General features: G+C 41.8%; 1 protein-coding gene across 1 annotated transcript; it reads left to right on the top strand.

The window, feature by feature from the left end:
• Positions 1-12,195: 12,195 nt before the first annotated feature.
• Positions 12,196-16,602, top strand: fam110c (family with sequence similarity 110 member C). Its single transcript, XM_072696997.1, has one exon. It carries the CDS (start codon positions 12,303-12,305, stop codon positions 13,635-13,637), a length of 1,335 nt encoding a protein of 444 aa, XP_072553098.1. The 5' UTR covers positions 12,196-12,302; the 3' UTR covers positions 13,638-16,602.
• The last annotated feature ends 1,389 nt before the right edge of the window (positions 16,603-17,991 follow it).

Raw genomic sequence — 17,991 nt, 5'->3', positions numbered from 1 at the left:
TCCCGACTGTCAGACCATATAAGAAGGAAAAGTTCTGCCACTTGGCCTCCTGATCCGCTTAACTTTTTCCTCTTCCCGGGTTGTTATGAAACCAGATTATGTTTAAGTGTTTCTCGTGCACTGTACTGCCCATACATCCACACATACACTCTATGTCCAAATGTTTGTGGACACCCCTTCTAATGAATGCATTGCAGCCATTTCTGAGACAGATGTGCAAATGCTCACACACACATACAGCTGGTCTAGTCCCTGTAGAGAAGTACTGCCAATAGATTAGGACTCTCTGGAGCAGATCAACATGAGCCTATTGGCTCCATGCTGCCTAATGCCAGGTGTGGGCTGGAGGGGTATAAAGCCCCCCAGCAGCATTGAGCTGTGGAGCAGTGCAAGAACTGTGTCCATCTCTGGAATAATGGATGATGGTGGTGCTCCATCCAGTACTTTTAGGATGAGTTGGGGAGTTGGAGATGAGGTGGAGGTGGGGATCATCCAACATCCTGACCTCACTAACGCTCTAGTCGCTGAATGTAATCAAATCTTCACAGCTGAGTTGGCTCAGTTGGGGTGTGTAACTATTACCATAATAATTTCTCAGGGATTGTAAGATTTTAAGAGTTTCTCAGGGATTTCAGTTCCGTCTCAGTTTGCGAGACAGTTGGTCAGTCATTTTTATAGACTGTTCACTTCTGAATCAGTATGGATTCAGCCACCTTTTGCCTTCTGTAAAACAAGCTGGAAAAAATAACTTCAGGTAATCCCACATGGTCATGTGGACAGGCAGTAGAGTAAAATTGCAAGATTTTACAATTACAACTTAAATATAAGCATTTTCTTGTCTGCTTCATCAAAGTTACATTGTGCAGTTTCTGGCGCACCGAGCCCTAAACGCAACGATCGTGGTGCTACTCTCCCTTTATTACAGTCAGAGGAGCATCGCCGTAATTTTGAAGCTGTTATTTTAAGGTAATGTGTTACATAATGCTGCAGTACCTCCTTAACTAGCCAACGCTTATCCCACACAAAGGTGTATATCTTAATATTTGCAAGGACTTCTGTACAAAGGGGTGGGACTATTCTTTGGTAAGCGGGCCATAGGAAGCCCTTTTGAAGGGGTTAAGAAAGCAATGGTTTGATGCAGCCACTGCATGCTCAGCATGGGAGGGCATGAATATTCAGGGGTAGGTGGACCATTCACACTACAGAGTTTTGCCATATACCCTGAAGCAGATGTGCTTCCACAGTGTTCCACACTTGTGTTTCCAGTTTAACATAGGCATCAAACTTCACTCCTACCTCCAAACCAGGATACTGGATATCTTCAGTAAAAGAAATATGCCACACAGTGTTATGGTGTTCCTCCCACATCTGAGAAATATGCAACGACATGTTCGCACAGAACGTGGTGAAGGTATTATACTTATATGTATGTCTACAACATGGAAATACTGCAATTACCTACAGAGCCGAAAAATACCCTTAACTACAGCAATGGAGTACAGTCCATGTGCCATCACTGCCCATCACTGTATGAACTTAATCTTTTGGTGTGATATTCTGCAACATACAATCACACTGGACATGACGAAGGTCAAGTCTTCCAGGAGTTCACACCAAAACATGGCTACAAACACTGGAAGAGAAACGGCGAGTAAATGAAGCGTTCCCACAGAAAAGGAAGCGGCCTTCGGCAATGACTCACAGTCAGGTCTGTTGTTACCCAGCTGGACAGTGCTGGACGTCTCTGCACGTTTGCTTCACACTTCCCCTCCCTTCCACTCTGGATCTGTTTATGTGGAATATGGTTTTCATTTAGGAACGCAGCTTCTCTCTCCGGTCTGCTTTTCCAGGCACTGGATGTAAGTTTGAAGCACTTAAAACCAAAACATGAAACTAGGAGACAAGTACAGCTTAGGTCAGTGATTCCAGGGCTGATTTACCCATAAACCAAGAGGACGCAAGGTTGGAACACCCCCTGGAAAGGGCACCAGTCCATCACAGGGTACCAAACACACTAGACACTCACACACTCACACCTAGGGGCCAATCCACCCACACTCTTAAAAATAAAGGTGCTACAGAGGGCTCTTTTGAGCGATACCACTTTTGGTTCCATGAAGAACCATGTTTGAAACAGAGAACAGAGAAGGATCTAGATCTTTTAGATCTTTTAAAGGTCTCCAAACATGCAAACATGGTTCTTTATGAAACCAAATGAGGTTATTATCTGGCATAACCTATTTTTAAGAGGAAACCAGAGTCACAGTGAAGGCACAGGGAAACACCTCACTGATAGGGCCTAAGTGGGAATTAAACCCACAACCTAGGGCGCCTGGAGCTACGCAGCATACACACAACCTGCGGCACCACTGTGCCACTCTAAAGTGGGGGTTAATTTAGGAAAATAATATCTTAAAAATAAAGGTACTACAAAGGGTTCTTTTGAGCAATGCCAGAGAAGAACCACTTTTGGTTCCATGAAGAACCATGTTTGAAACAGAGAACAGAGAAGGATCTAGATCTTTTAGATCTTTTAAAGGTCTCCAATTATGCAAACATGGTTCTTAATAAACCCAAACGAGGTTATTCTCTGGCATAACCTATTTTTTAGGAGGAAACCAGAGTACCCAGAGGAAACCCATGAAGGCACAGGGAAACACCTCACTGATAGGGCCTAAGTGGGAACTGAACCCACAACCCAGTACGCCTGGAGCTGTGCAGCATACACACAACCTGCGGCACCACTGTGCCACTCTAAAGTGGGGGTTAATTTAGGAAAATATCTTAAAAATAAAGGTACTACAAAGGGTTCTTTTGAGCAATGCCAGAGAAGAACCACTTTTGGTTCCATAACCAAAGTGTGTGTAGGAACTTTTTAAAGGTTTAAAGTAGATTAAAGGTTCTTCACACTCGTGGCTCTTTTGCAAAAATGCTTCCAAAAATGATCTCAAAATGTTTCAAAAATAACTTTGGACATTAACTTCATTGTTAATGGATGAGGCTTAACCATCAAACACACACAGCTCCAGAAAAAAATGAAGAGACAACCCTACATGATCAGTTTCTCTGGTTTTACTATTTATAGCATAAAGCAGGATGTTTAAGGGAAAGTAACATTTCTCCTAAATTCCAAATAAAATAATAATATTTAGAGCATTTGTTTATTTGCAGAAATGACAACTTCTCAAAAACAGCTGCTCAAATAATGCAAAGAAATGATGATAATAATTATAATGCAAAGAAGTTATTATTGAAATTTAAACAGAACAGTACTAATATCTGAACTTTGAGAGCATTCAGAAATCACCTGGTGAAATAACCTCGACTGCCAATCACAGCTCTCATGTCTCAGCAGGCTCTCCACTAGTCTTTCACATTGCTGTTTGGGACTTTATGCCATTTATATTCTGCAAATTCGGGTAACTCAGCTGCGTTTGATGAAATGCCTGGAATAAACTGTCTGCCAGACACGCAGAGATGCAAATTGAAGACAAAAACATTAGGTGGTGTCTTCATTTTTTCCAGAGCTGTATGTAAATGCACTGTTTTTTGTGACATTACAAAAGCCAGAAATTCAAAGTGGCCTGTGTTTGCTGCTTTGTTTCCATGTTGGAGAGGGAATTTCAAATTTGAAGACTTTTTCAGGGCTGATGCTCTACATCAAACTCTTGTGTCCAAGCGTGCTCCTCCTTTTTCCATTACACAGGCCCTTTAACAAATTTCTACTCTTTTTTCCAGTTTGCTAAGGGTCATTCTCTGCTTAGTGGCGTAGTCTGTAATTTGGGCGTGAGGCTGATCTGCAGACGTACAGATGCTACGAAACCCTCAAACGCCACAATTCAGCCTGCTCATTATACAGGGTGTGCAGTGACTTGATGGAAGTTGATCAGATTTCACATCGTCAGCCGGGTGGTGGAGTTACCGTGATGTACTGCTTTCAATTTTCCCTTCACTCATCTAGCTCTCTGGTAGGGATGTGTCATGCTGAGGAGGTGTGCGATGGATTTGATTCAATAGAAATTGCGTTTGTTGGGTCATTGCACCCCGTCCTGACCGATTACGCACACACCGTGGCACCAAGAGCAGAAACCATCATTACTCCAGCCTTTCCACATCGGCCCACTCTTACCATGCCAATGGCTTTGGGACTGAGGCTGAGATTTTCTGTCGTTTCGCAACACTCATACGAGGTCAAAAGCTTCCTTCAGAAGCTGAGAAGGAGTAAAAATGCTGGTTCGTAAATGGGTCTTGGTTTGGACATTTGGACGGTTTAGCTAGGAAAGACCTGAACACTGTGGAGGTTCTTCAAGCCTTAACAAGGTTCTCCACAGGTGCACATCTGGCATTTACATGAAGAACTCTACTCTCTAGACTCTACTAAACACAAGTCAGTATGGTGACCGCTCTACTATTCGCCCAAGTACTCTCAGAGAGAGGCTCATTACTGCTGGTTTGCTTTTACACAGAAGAATTCAGTTCGAACCATGGATCAGTTATACAAACCGTCGGATTCCTGGTTCCTCTATGCATCACTTTTCATTATTTACCTTCGATGCAAACCCTTCAGCTGAAACGAACAGCGCTTTCTGGAGGCATGGCCTGCTAGCAAGAAGCCGTTCTCCTGGGAGAAGGTTTGCAGAAGCAGTCACATGACAAAATGAACCAATCACATAACCTCACACACGAGACATCGGTAGCGGAAAGCTTCCATGCATGCAGCGGGCCTCACCAGAGTCCGCTTGAAGATAACCCCAGAACACTGATTTAAGGAGGACCAGAGGTTGGTTCTCCGGGCTGCTTCCAGGCTTGAAGACAGCTTTCACGCTTGACCAAACGTACCGAGCAGAGCAAGGTGTGATGTCATAGAAACAAAGCTAAATTTACAATTTAATTCATTAAGCTTACAGAGGTTTAAAGTTTAAAAAGTTTAAAAGAGTGTTTTAGCTCAAACTGTTTTTTTAATGACACAATACAGAGCAGCCAGTTAGGAAAGAGCTCATTTACATATATCATTCTTAAAGGCACAGCAATGAAAACGGCTTGTTTTTTATATTCTAGGACAAATGGGGGCTAGTGAGTTTGAATCCCGGATGATGCCGCGTCGCCATCAGCATTTGGCCATGCTCTTTTTGGGTAGATGGCGCTCTCTCCCCTCATCACTCTCGTTGTGATGCTGCTGGCCTGTACAGCCGTCTGTTGGCTGATGTATCAGAGGATCCGGCACTTTCCGGCACTTTTCTCTGAGCGCTCTGGCAGTCCTGTAATGCTGCACTGGAGGCAGTTCGAAAAGAGGCAGTGGCTGATTTCACAACTTGCGTGCATGTGCTTGTCGGCACCCTCCAAGTGTCCGGAGTCCTAGTGAGTTGGTGGGCTATTTGGCTCAGCTAAAATAAATCTAGGAGTAAAGACAAGTTGGGAAATGGTCATGGGAAAAAATGCTAATGCTCTGCCACTATGCCCTCGAGGGTCACAAGTATAAATAATGAGCAATGCCACTTTGCCATCAGCAGCCGGAGTCCATAAGTGCACAATTGGCTGTGCTCTCTCAAGACAGGTAGATGGTGCTCTGTCCGATTATCACATCTTGAGGGATGCTGGCCGGGTAGCTGTTGGCTGTGGTGTGGTGGAGCTGGGGACCCGGAGCTTGGCTGCATCGGTAGCAGTTTGACTTTTGCATGAAACGGAGGAGGCATGTGTTACCCTCCTAGTGTCGAGAGCATTGATAGTGCTGGGGGTGGGTAAATTAGCGGTAGCCAAACACACATATATTAAATAAATGGGGAAAAACCAAATGCATTAAAGAATAAGGATATGAGCCCTTTATTGTGCTCATCAATCCAACTAAAAAGGTGAATATGATCTAGCAAGCTCATATCTGATCATTCTTCAATGGTCTGACACACAGGCCAGGCTGATAAGAGGGTATAGTGGGTGCACGTAAGGTTTCGAGTAGGTCAGAAGTCTCTCACACTACAGTATGAGTTCAGTATGTAGTGAGGAAGAAGGTATGGAGCGCAGGGTTCACAGAGGGGGTTGCAGCAGGTTGCGTGTTTTGTTAAGGTTTAAATCTGATTATCATAATCACAGGCAAATGGTGGAGGGTGGGGATGGCGGGGGTCTTTGGGAGCAGCGCATGTGTGGTCGACGTGTGTGAGTACGTGTGTGAGTATGTGTGTGTGGGTGTATTGTGCTGCTGCTTGGCTGACATGAAAATAAGGGTGGATATATGAACTTGCTCTGGAGCCGTGCCAAGCAAAAACCATACAAGCCCCTCGTCTCGACTGTGTGTGTGAGTGAACGCTGATCAGCCATATCATTAAAACCACCTGTGACCTTCAGAGGAACCGAGACTCAAATCCAGTTTTCTCAGCATGGCTGTCGCTGTGGAGAGCTGTGAGGTTAGGTGTAGATTAAGGTGTAGATTAAGGTTAGATTAGAATAGATTAGGGTTAAGGTAAAGTTTTAGGTATAGCTTAAGGTGTAGGTTTAGGGTAGGGTTTAGATATAGATTAAGGTGTAGGTTAAGGTTAGGTTTAGGAGTAGATAAAGGTGTATATTTGGGTGTAGAATACGGGTTAAGGTTTGGTTTAGGTGTAAATTAAGGTGTAGATTAAGGTGTAGGTGTAGGCTAGGTTTAGAATAAGGCTTAGGTTTAGGTTTAGGTAAAGATTAAGGTGTAGATTAAGATGTAGGATAAGGCTAGGTTTAGAATAAGGGTTAGGGTTAGGTCTAAGTACAGATTAAGGTGTAGATTAAGGTGTAGAGTATGAGTTAAGGTTAAGGTCAGGTTTAGAATAAGGGTTAATGTTAGGTTTAAGTATAGATTAAGGTGTAGATTAAGGTGTAGGTGTAGGTTAAGGTTAAGGCTAGGTTTAGAATAAGGGTTAAGGTTAGGTTTAAGTATAGATTAAGGTGTAGGTGCAGGTTAGGTTAAGGTCAGGTTTAGAAAAAGGGTTAATGTTAGGTTTAAGTATAGATTAAGGTGTAGATTAAGGTGTAGGTGTAGGTTAAGGTTAAGGCTAGGTTTAGAATAAGGGTTAAGGTTAGGTTTAAGTATAGATTAAGGTGTAGATTAAGATGTAGGTTAAGGTTAAGGCTAGATTTAGAATAAGGGTTAAGGTTAGGTTTCGGTGTATATTAAGGTGTAGATTAAGGTGTAGGTGCAGGTTAGGTTAAGGCTAGGTTTAGAATAAGGGTTAAGGTTAGGTTTAGGTGTAGATTAAGGTGTAGATTAAGATGTAGGTTAAGGTTAAGGCTAGATTTAGAATAAGGGTTAAGGTTAGGTTTAGGTGTAGATTAAGGTGTAGGTGCAGGTTAGGTTAAGGCTAGGTTTAGAATAAGGGTTATGGTTAGGTCTAAGTATAGATTAAGGTGTAGATTAAGGTATAGGGTATGAGTTAAGGTTAAGGTATGGTTTAGAATGAGGGTTAAGGTTAGGTTTAAGTATAGATTAAGGTGTAGATTAAGGTGTAGGTGCAGGTTAGGTTAAAGTCAGGTTTAGAAAAAGGGTTAATGTTAGGGTTAAGTATAGATTAAGGTGTAGGTGTAGGTTAAGGCTAGGTTTAGAATAAGAGTTAAGGTTAGGTTTAGGTGTGGATTAAGGTGTAGATTAAGATGTAGGTTAAGGTTAAGGCTAGGTTTAGAATAAGGGTTAAGGTTAGGTTTAGGTGTAGATTAAGGTGTATGTGCAGGTTAAGGTTAAGGCTAGGTTTAGAATAAGAGTTAAGGTTAGGTTTAGGTGTAGATTAAGGTGTAGATTAAGGTGTAGGTGTAGGTTAAGGTTAAGGCTAGGTTTAGAATAAGAGTTAAGGTTAGGTTTAAGTATAGATTAAGGTGCTGATGGAGGTTAAATTAGGATTAGGTTTAGGTGCAGATTAAGGATAGGGGTTAAGATGTCAGCACTGTTAATCAGATAACAAATTTATGAAGCAAAATTTATTTCATATTTCATATTATTTAAAAATCTGAGTTAATTACCAATAAGGGGGGGGGTGCAGTAAGAGTACTCAACACAGTCGGCAGAAGCATGATTTAAGGCTACAGTTTACATGATGGCAGTCAGTGCTGCACAATACATCATATTTTGCATCATTATTATAATAGGAATATAAGCGTGTAGGCTGATATTTAATGAGGTCTGTTTAACGTGATTTCCATTAGCTTTATTAAACATTGTATGATCATGTGCAGCTCTACTAATTACACAAACACCCATTGCTTGCTATTTTAGCCCCATAGAAAACACCAAGCATGTCTCTGCTCTACTGGGAACTACTGGAGAATGCTGTGGGCTGATTTTCACTGTACTATCACTTTAACGTTCCGCCCCACCCTGTACATAAATTACATCTACACAACAAAGGTGGGCTGAGATTCCTCCAGTTCAGGAACTGTGATATGTAACCTCTCCTTATCAGCTCAGTGCTCCTCTCTGCGGTGCTTCGTCATGCATGAGGGCGTGTTGTGCAACAGCAAATCCACACGGCAGGAGACTCCTTCAAGAAGGGTGGAAAAGATCCTTCAAGCAAACAGAAATGTAATAAGTACACGGATAGACGAGCAGAGGAACTCGCCAAAGAGCCCAAACTGAACTCCTCACACAATCTCAACCACGTACTGGATTAATATTAGACCATATTTCCCCGTTTCATACTGCAGAACACTTCAGTTCTTCACCAGAGTCAGTGACGGCCACATTTATGAGGCCATGGACTTCCTAAGATTTGTTCCACATGAAACTTTTCTGCATCCGATGCCATCCTACACCAATCAGCCATAACATTAGTACCACCTGCCTAATATTGAGTAGATCCCCCTTGTCCCACTGCATCAAGAGGTTAGCAGCAGATCCTTTAAGTCCTGTAAGTTGTGAGGTGGGTGGGGCCTCAACGGATCACATGAATGAGCCTTAGGTGCTCCTGAAGCCTGTCGCCGGTTCACCGTTTATCCTTCCTTGGTGAACTTTTGGTAGGTGCTGTCCACTGCATACTGGGAACAGCCCACAAGACCTGCCTGATGTTTTGGAGATGTTCTGACCCAGTCGTCTAGAACATACACAGTTTGGCTCTTGTCAGAGTGGCTCAGATTCTTTTACTTGCCCATTTTTTCTGCTTTTAACTGACTGATTACTTGTATATATATATATATACACACGACCACCCTACATTATCAGTTTACTATTTATAGGCAGTGTACATTTGTGTCGTATTTCATAAACCATGGAAAACATTTCCCCTAAATTCCAAATAAAAATTTGACTATTTAGAGCATTTATTTGTAGAAATGCCAATTGCACAAAAACAGCTACTCAAATAATGCAAAGAAATTATTATAATAATTTAAAATTCAGGTAACTCAGCTTTGTTTGAGGAAATGCCTGGAATAAACTGTCTGCCAGATACATAGAGATGCTGAATTTTGTGTTCTCTCATTTTTTCCAGAGCTGTATATATATATATATATATATATATATATATATATATATATACACACACACCATATTTTATATACTTTATGGTACCATACTATACCATAAAGTGTGTGTGTATATATATATACATATATATATAAAGTATATATATAGGACAAGGGTCAGCAGGCCTCATTTATTTATATTTCAATTATATTTTTAAGTATTAAGTGGAATCTTTAAGACACAAATAGATTAAGGTCTCAATTTAATGTAGAAATGTCGTATTTTTTATTAATAATTACACAAACTATAAACTATAGCTTATACATGACAATCCAAATCCAGGTCTGTCAGAGGGGCCCTTTTCTTTAAATGCTTAACTCTGTTGTAAGTGCTTTGTTACAGAACCTAAAGGTCCTATATTGTAAATGAGGTTTTATAAAGTATGCACTTTTAAATGCAGCACTTTTTTAAAAATCTGAACCACTTCCACTGCTTGAGGACATGTGAACATGAAGTAAAATACATCATCCATTAAAATCCGAAAATAAAACCTGTGACTCTAATATGTAAGTTAATATGTAGTTTGGCTGTGATTCACTAAAGTGTGGACACAGCCAGGCCCCTGTGGTTCATTAATCCTGGTCATGTTAAGTTTGGACCAGGGAGTTCTTGATGGACCTGACGGAGTTGTTGTGCCTGAATGATCCCTTCTGGTGAATATGATTACCATAATCATGGAGGCACTTTAGAATGAGCTGATAATCAAATCCTCCGCAGGCTGTGGGGATTTTAGTGGCGTTTGTGGGAGGCAATCGCTTCAGGTGATAAAAGAACGAGTTACAGGAAGATACTTATCTTCAAATACGCCGGCGATACTCAGCTTTGAGCAATTATGTTTTGCGTCATAAAAACAAGCCACAAGCCACTTAAATGACGGCCTGACCCCACGTTAGAACACAGACAGAGACTACACGTGCTCACAGCACTCATGTACTGCCATCTGCTGGTGGAGTTACACAGTTATCTTCATATTGACAGATTGACATGTCTGGTATCAGGGTTCGATTTTTACATATGATAGTATGAGAGTACTGGAGTAATTGTATTTTGCTACTGTACTTAAGTGTTAAGATTTGTACTGTAGTCTCATATTACTGTAATTACTTTAATTACTATAATGCAAAGACTGGCCATATGTGAACTGCACTGATGAGGAGCAGGAATGCAGTGTGACTGTAGTGTGGGACATCATATAAAAGAATAAATTATAGATAATAATAATAATAATAATAATAATAATAATTATAATAATAATAATTTGGCTTATGTTTAACTAAGGTCTGTCCATGCATCCTTTTTTTTTTAAAGACTTGTTTATGTAGCTTTTCAATAGATTTTTGAAGCAGATATTAAAAATGATGACATTGGTGACAGTCCAGTTCCAGCATATGTTAGCAATGTTAGCCTAGCATTTGTCTTTATTGATCGAGCATGTCTTTATTGATCGCCTGCATCAGGTTTTAGTGATAAATCATGTTTATTTGATGAAATTGTCTGAACGAAGTGTTGATAGACTATGGATGGGAAGTGGGAAAGCAAAGGGTTCTATATAGTAATGAAAAAAATACACCATTAACCCATACCCTGGATAGAACTGTCCACAAATGGTGTTCAAAGCTTTACACATCATCTCCTCAGATAACCGACACAAAGCGTTCTTTAAGCAGTGCAAAAGAAGAACCACTTTTAGGTTCTGCTAGGTACTACTCTATATGGGCAAAAATATTGGGACACCTACACATTACACCTGCAGGCACTGACCCCCCCGCTCTGTAACTTTACGTGGTCTGACAGACACTCGATGGACACTGAGCTGCTCTCTGTGAGCTGTTCCTCCTAAACTCTTCCACTGTTCAATAATAATACCACTCACAGCTGATGGAGGAAGATCTAGGAGAGGAGAAATTTCACCAGCTGACTTGTTGTTGGTGGTGGTGCAGCGGTGTCTCCTATTACATACAGAACCACGCTGGAGTTCAGTGAGCTCTTCAGAACCTCCCGTTCTTTCACTGATGTGTGGAAGAAAGGCAGACTGCATGGCTAGGGGCTTACACCTATACACCTGTGGTAATGGGACGGTATAAAACACCTGAATTCAGTGATTAAGAGGTGTGTCCCAATACTTTTGTCCATATAGTGTATATAGCTGTGACACCTCTTGGTGGTTATAATTAGGGGTGTGTATATTGACCCTTTCCCAATTCCTTTTTCCATATAGTGTATAACAGTTGTAAAAGGGATGCAACAGTGTCAAGAAGGTTCTTTTGGGGAACCATAATGATTAAGAACCCTTTGTAGCACCTTTATTTTTAAGAATAAATAAGACCATGGCACAGTACTGTGGGTATCTTGAGGGACAGAGGCCTTCTCTTCTTCCGTGTCACTTCTACATGAGCGGCACGGCTTTTCTGATTGCCACACGTCCATCTTACTCATCCTCCAGTAACCCATTACCGCACTCTCAGACCTAATGGAGACATATTTAAGACCATTTCAGCCAGAAGCCAAAAGAAATGATCCCACATTGTTGATATTTGGTTCCCTGAGGGTGAGGAACTCTGTCTTGTGCTGAGCTTAAGGCATGGGAGGAGTTTTGAGGTGTGTGAGGTGAAAGGTAAGAGCACAGGTGTGGTATTCAGCAGCGTGTGTGTGTGTGTGTGTGCTCAGAGCTATAACATGCTGTAACAGGCTGGCCTCTCCCACTACGAACACAAGCCGGATTTCAGTTCTGCGGGCTACAGCTCAGAGCTCACTTCTCTACCTCATGCTGTAGAGCACGACCTGTGCCGTTTTCCTGAAGTCTTTTCCACTGCAAAAGCCGCTGAAGATGTTGGACACAAGCCGTATTCTGCAGAAGGGGCCCGAGTACCTGAGGAAGCAGATGGAGCGTGAGCGTGAGGCCCCAGGGCGCAGCGCCGCCGAGCGGTTGGCCGCAACCAAGCCAGAGTACATCCGCAACCAACAACCGACCGCAGCCTCAGAGACTGTCAGCGACATTGGCTCCCCTGACCAGAGTGAACCGACCCCCAGCAGCCCGCCTAACACAGTCGAGGAAAACCCGTCTAATGAGGGGAATGTGGTGAAAAGAAACAGCAGCAAGAAGCGCCCCGACTCACTTTTACTGTACCGACACAAGGGGGAGCTCCAGAGAGGCTCGCCAGGCGGGAACGGTAAGAAACTGACCAGGCGGACGTTGCTGTCGTCACGGAAGGACAAAACCACCCTGTTTCCACGGCAAGAGATAGAGGAGTCTGACTATGAAGCTAGCAGCGGTCAACGGCTAACCAATGAGGCTAACGGCAGTGAGCTGGGCCACGAGGATGTTGCTAGGAAACAAACAACAGGGGTTACAGACAACCAAGAGGATACTGCTAGGAAACCTACAACGGTGGTCACTGGCAATCGAGAGGATGTTGCCAGGAAACGTACAATGGCAGTAGCTAGCAATCGAGAGGATGCTGCTAGGAAACCAACTACAGTGGTCGCTAGCAACCGAGAGGAATGTGCTAGGAAACCTACATTGACAGTAGCTGGCAATCGAGAGGATGTTGCTAGGAAACCAACTACAGTGGTCACTAGCAACCAAGAGGAATGTGCTAGGAAACCTACGATGACAGTAGCTAGCAATCGAGAGGATGTTGCTAGGAAACTGACAACGGCAATTCCCAGCAGTCGAGAGGATGCTGCTAGGAAACCAACAACAGCCAATGCCAGTGATCTCCAGGATGCTGCTACTAGCCCAACAACAGCAGGCAGGGGCGAGCGCTCCCGACGCAGAAGTAGGGTGTCGCGCTCGCACTCTGACATCAGCTCACGCTATTCCAAAAGCTTCGCTGACTTTGACATCTTTTTCACGTACTGCGGGCTTGACGCTGATGTCATTGAGTCGGTGGGGCGGGAGAATTTCTGCTCCTGCTCGGAGACACCGGAGGAGGTGTTTATTGGCTCTGGTAAGGTCAGGAGCGTGAGCGTGGTCACCTCGGACGGCGGCTTCTCTCAGTCCAGCAGCAACCGTAGTGACAGGCTTCAGGGGGACGAACTACCAGACAAGAACACGGGACAAGGGCCTTCGGTCATAGAGCGCAACGCTCGGATTATTAAGTGGCTGTACAGCTGTAGGAATGCCGCCCAGTCCGGGAAAACGCTGCGAGATCTAGAATAGCATTTCTTGATAAAAGCCCGTCAACCAAATGACAGTATACCAAATTATAGTATTGACCCATGCTAGTGTATTGTCCATGCTTACTTGCCTGTGTCTCAAATCAACCCCTAGTCCCTACATAGTGGATTACTCTCTAGGTCTCTTTATAAATGTTTTTCATTTATAGTCGTATCCATGGCCGTGTCTCTATTGCGAGAATTGTTATGTTTTGCTCCTGGGCTCCCCCTACAGTTGTGCAGTGTAAATCACTTCTACTCCACTACCGTAAATACAAATCAGGCATTGAGTGCCCCTTCACAGACAGATTTGTTGACAAGCTGAGAGATACAACTCGCATCTGAAGGTCAAGAAGTATGTGGATTGAGGCGGTAGAGTAACACTACAGGATTTTACACTAATATGTAGCAGCGTTCCAGCCTGAGGTGGGAATGACAGAGATACCATTCTCCTCATTATAGTCAGTGTCATTATAGGCAGAGTCTCCTGCTTCAAAGTTAGATTGCTACATGATGTTGATTTAACTTCAATAGCATAGTGGCTAATTGCCATGTATAGAGAAGCTATATGATTGGGCCTTGCTGTTTGCAATCAAAGTGCAGGATAACAGTGAAGTGGAAATGAGGCGTCCGGATACATAAATATCTCTATATGTGGTTTTCCAAACAGATATTGCTTCACGTCAAAAAAAAAAAGTAGGCCGCTGCTATGCCCCACATCCTTCAGAGATCCTCCACTAGATGCTAAACACTTTCCAAATTGCAAAGCAAGCAAAACTGATTCGAATTGTTCTAGAAACTTTACTACGGACCAAACTCATATAGGAGCCAGTGTCTCTTTGACGGTTTGAATTCTATGTGAATGTACTGAGTTAAATCAAGTGACGGCGTCATGCTAATGTGGGGGTACTACACTTCGGATTGTCCTGTGGTCATTTTTTATTTTTTTCATGACATGTAACTTTTTTATGTTTTATTATACAGATGTTTCCCTAAAAAACGAATCTGATCTGAACAGGGCTAAAGTCTGTCTAGGTTAGCACAAATCCAACAAAACAGCTTCAGCAACAAGCTACAGGCTAAAGCAGTTCATTTGTTTGTTCATATTCACAGTATTATTACCCGAATAGCTGCAAAATGACTGTTTCACAAAAAAAATCAAGCTTTACATTATTTTTTTTTGTTGTTGTAGTTTTATCAAGAATTTCCCCAAGGATGTTTGTAATGCCACCAGCAGAGGGCGTAGATCTGCACTTTTTCCTGACATGACCTTTTGACTAAAAATGACAAGTTACACATTTCAGCATTTCAAAATAACTAAAAATGTAGACTGTATTAAACCTGTATTGTTGACTGTATTTACGTACAGATTGTGTAGACGTGTTGGAGTTGTTGTTGGTTGGTTTGCCGCGCATTCTAGGATACACTGGAATAGTTACAACTGATGTTTGTCCACTATTTTCGTAGATAAACTGCGGGATGTCAGTAGAGCATGAATGTTTCTGAGCTCATTGGATATGTTCTACACTGGGATACCTCTAAAAATAGCTTACAGCCAGTTAATGCCTGACACAGTTTACTACAGACCTTGAGACCCAATGGAAACGTTACTTTAACAGCACCTTCTGTTAATACCTCACAGGCTAGATGGATCTTATCGAAACAGGGGGGTTTGTACCATGTCAGCAAATGTATGTCATATGTTTTCATACCTGGCTGGTCACTGGACTACACAGCTACACAGCTAACTGCCTCTTCTTAGCCCTGGCTCCTCTTGGTTACTGTTACTACTCAGTCAAGCCTTCATAACTACATGCCTTCCACATTAATCTCATGGCCTGTTGCACAATAATAAGAGAGATGCTCTCAGATTAACCCCTTTATGTCCAACAACAGCATTTATTATGAAGAAGCTGTTCTGATTCATGTAAAGTGATGGGATTTTGTCCAAATGTTTGTGGACACCCCTTCCAATGAATGCATTCAGCTACTTGAAGTTGCCAGGTGTGGGCTGGGGGGGTTTAAAGACCCCCAGCATTGAGCCGTGGAGCAGTGGAAGAACTGTGCTCTCTAGAATGATACCAAAATGCTTTTGGGAGGAGTTATGGAGTTGAGGATGATGAGATGGGGTGGTGATCATCCAACATCCTGACCTCACTAATGCTCTTGGCGCTGAATGCAATCAAATCCTCACAGCATCGTTCTTGCAAAATCTAGAAGAAAGCCTTTTGAACTTAAAGTACAGACAGTAGAGACAGTTACTCCAATAAAAGCTGGATAATCACTTTTTATTTCCCTGGTTTTGTAAGGAACCATGAATAAGTAGGTGTCCCAATACTTTTGTCCATATTGTGTACTTTGGAGGACCTGTTCAGATTTGTACTGTATGATTTCAGATATGTATTTTAATGGGTTAACAGCCAGTGAACAACGTGCTTACAACCTGTATATCTATCAGTACCGTACTGTATCAGTACTGTAGCTAATACTTGTCGTATTTTGAGGCCTTGTCTTCCTCTCATGTCTGTGTCCGACTATCTCAGAATGAAGGCAGTGTCACGCTGTTATGATAGCTGCATTACAGAGCTGGACAGCTAAAACACAGGGGCCTACCAGACAGTAATATTTGTCTGGCAGCTGTGGAATCCAGGGGGTCATACCAGCCTACCTCTGGGCTATGGAAAAATATGACCCAGAACAATCAGTGTTTGCTTTTTTGTTGCGTAATGACCCACAAGGGAGAGACAGACTTGCCCATATTGGTTCACACCCATGTTCGACAGCTTAGTTGGTATGTAGCAACTGATAACACTGGAAACATGCTGTTTGGTTTGGTAAATGCCAAAAAAGTTAATATTTTGCTGCTGTTGGTCAAATGACTTTATTAAAGCTATATTTAAATGTAGTAAAGCCTTCTGTTGCCTTCTGCCATTTCTCCATTTAAACTTGTGGTGTAGAAAAGGCCTGAATTTACTGACCATTGTATTAAAATACTGTTTAAAGGAAGTGCAATGTACTGTATTATATTGGTGAAATGAGGTAAATTGGGTCTAATGATGCCCCTCTGTATGACTATGTATATATTATATACATATACTACTTATATGTGTGTGTGTGTGTGTGTGTGTGTTTATACATACAAATAATATTATATATATAGATATGTATAAGCATACATATAATATTTTATAATATAGATTAATACATTATATTATAATATATCCTGGATTGCTGAGCAGAACTATGCTGTTGGTCTTGACTTAAATTTATAATATATATATATATATATATATATATATATATATATATACATATATATATATATATATTATAAATTCCAAGTAAAAGCTATATTTAAATGTAGTAAAGCCTTCTGTAATTTCTCCATTTAAACTTGTAGTGTAGAACAGGCCTAAATTTATTGACCATTGTATTGAAATACTGTTTAAACTGTTTAAAAGAAGTGCAGTTATATACTTATTTTGTATATACTTATATATACTACTATATAATAATAATAATAATAATAATAACTAGTAATATTGTTGGGCAAGCAGGGGGGTATAGCTGTAGCCGAACACAGTCCATATAAGGAAACCAAGCTGCACTACTTAGATGTTGCTGTTCTGTGACGTCACAAAATCAGCATATTTACATAAACCGTTGCTCTCACACAAAAAGCTTGTATCTCTATTTGTGCCTTTTGTTCATGTTTTGACCTTGTGTGAATCTGCCCAATGTTCTTTGCATTGTGGTAAAGGTTCATGATGAATGGACCAATTGAAATACTCCAAAATTACTAGTGATACAATGTTTTTTACATTGAACTCCATTGAAAGTTGAGGTTTTTTTTTCTTCTCTTATAAAGTTGCAGTTTTGGAGATACAAGGTGTACACACAGTGTACATAGGTATTAGCCTCTCCATTCATAGTTATAACTCAGTCTGGCCTGAACAGTGGTCAAAGGCAGGTCTTGTGGGCCGTTCCTGGTATGCAGTGGTCAGAACCTGCCAGAAGAACCTCCAAGAAAGGACAACTGTTGAACCGACGACAGGGTCATTGGCACCTAGGGCACATTGATGTGATCCATGGAGGTCCGCTGCTAACGTCTTGGTGCCACATACCACAGGCCTCCAGAGGTCTTGAGGAGTCCATGACTTGACAGGTCAGAGCTGGCTTGGCAGCACAAGGGGGGGCCTGGGTTTCAATGTTTTGGCTGATCAGTATACATGCGTCTTAAAGGCACAAGGTTTCAAGTCACATGATCAGTCATAAACTAAGCCATATTTGACCATATATAGAGGTCATTTGTGAATGATCAGTCCTTTCATAAGTCATGTGGATGAGAGTTTTTACTT

This window comes from Salminus brasiliensis, chromosome 14 (genome assembly GCF_030463535.1).
Source record: "Salminus brasiliensis chromosome 14, fSalBra1.hap2, whole genome shotgun sequence".
Classification (NCBI taxonomy): domain Eukaryota; kingdom Metazoa; phylum Chordata; class Actinopteri; order Characiformes; family Bryconidae; genus Salminus; species Salminus brasiliensis.
This window is presented reverse-complemented; position numbering and strand designations above follow the sequence as displayed.

Excerpts from the sequence above, each read along its gene's own strand:
- fam110c (XM_072696997.1), top strand. The coding sequence starts at position 12,303 with ATGTTGGACACAAGCCGTATTCTGCAGAAGGGGCCCGAGTACCTGAGG.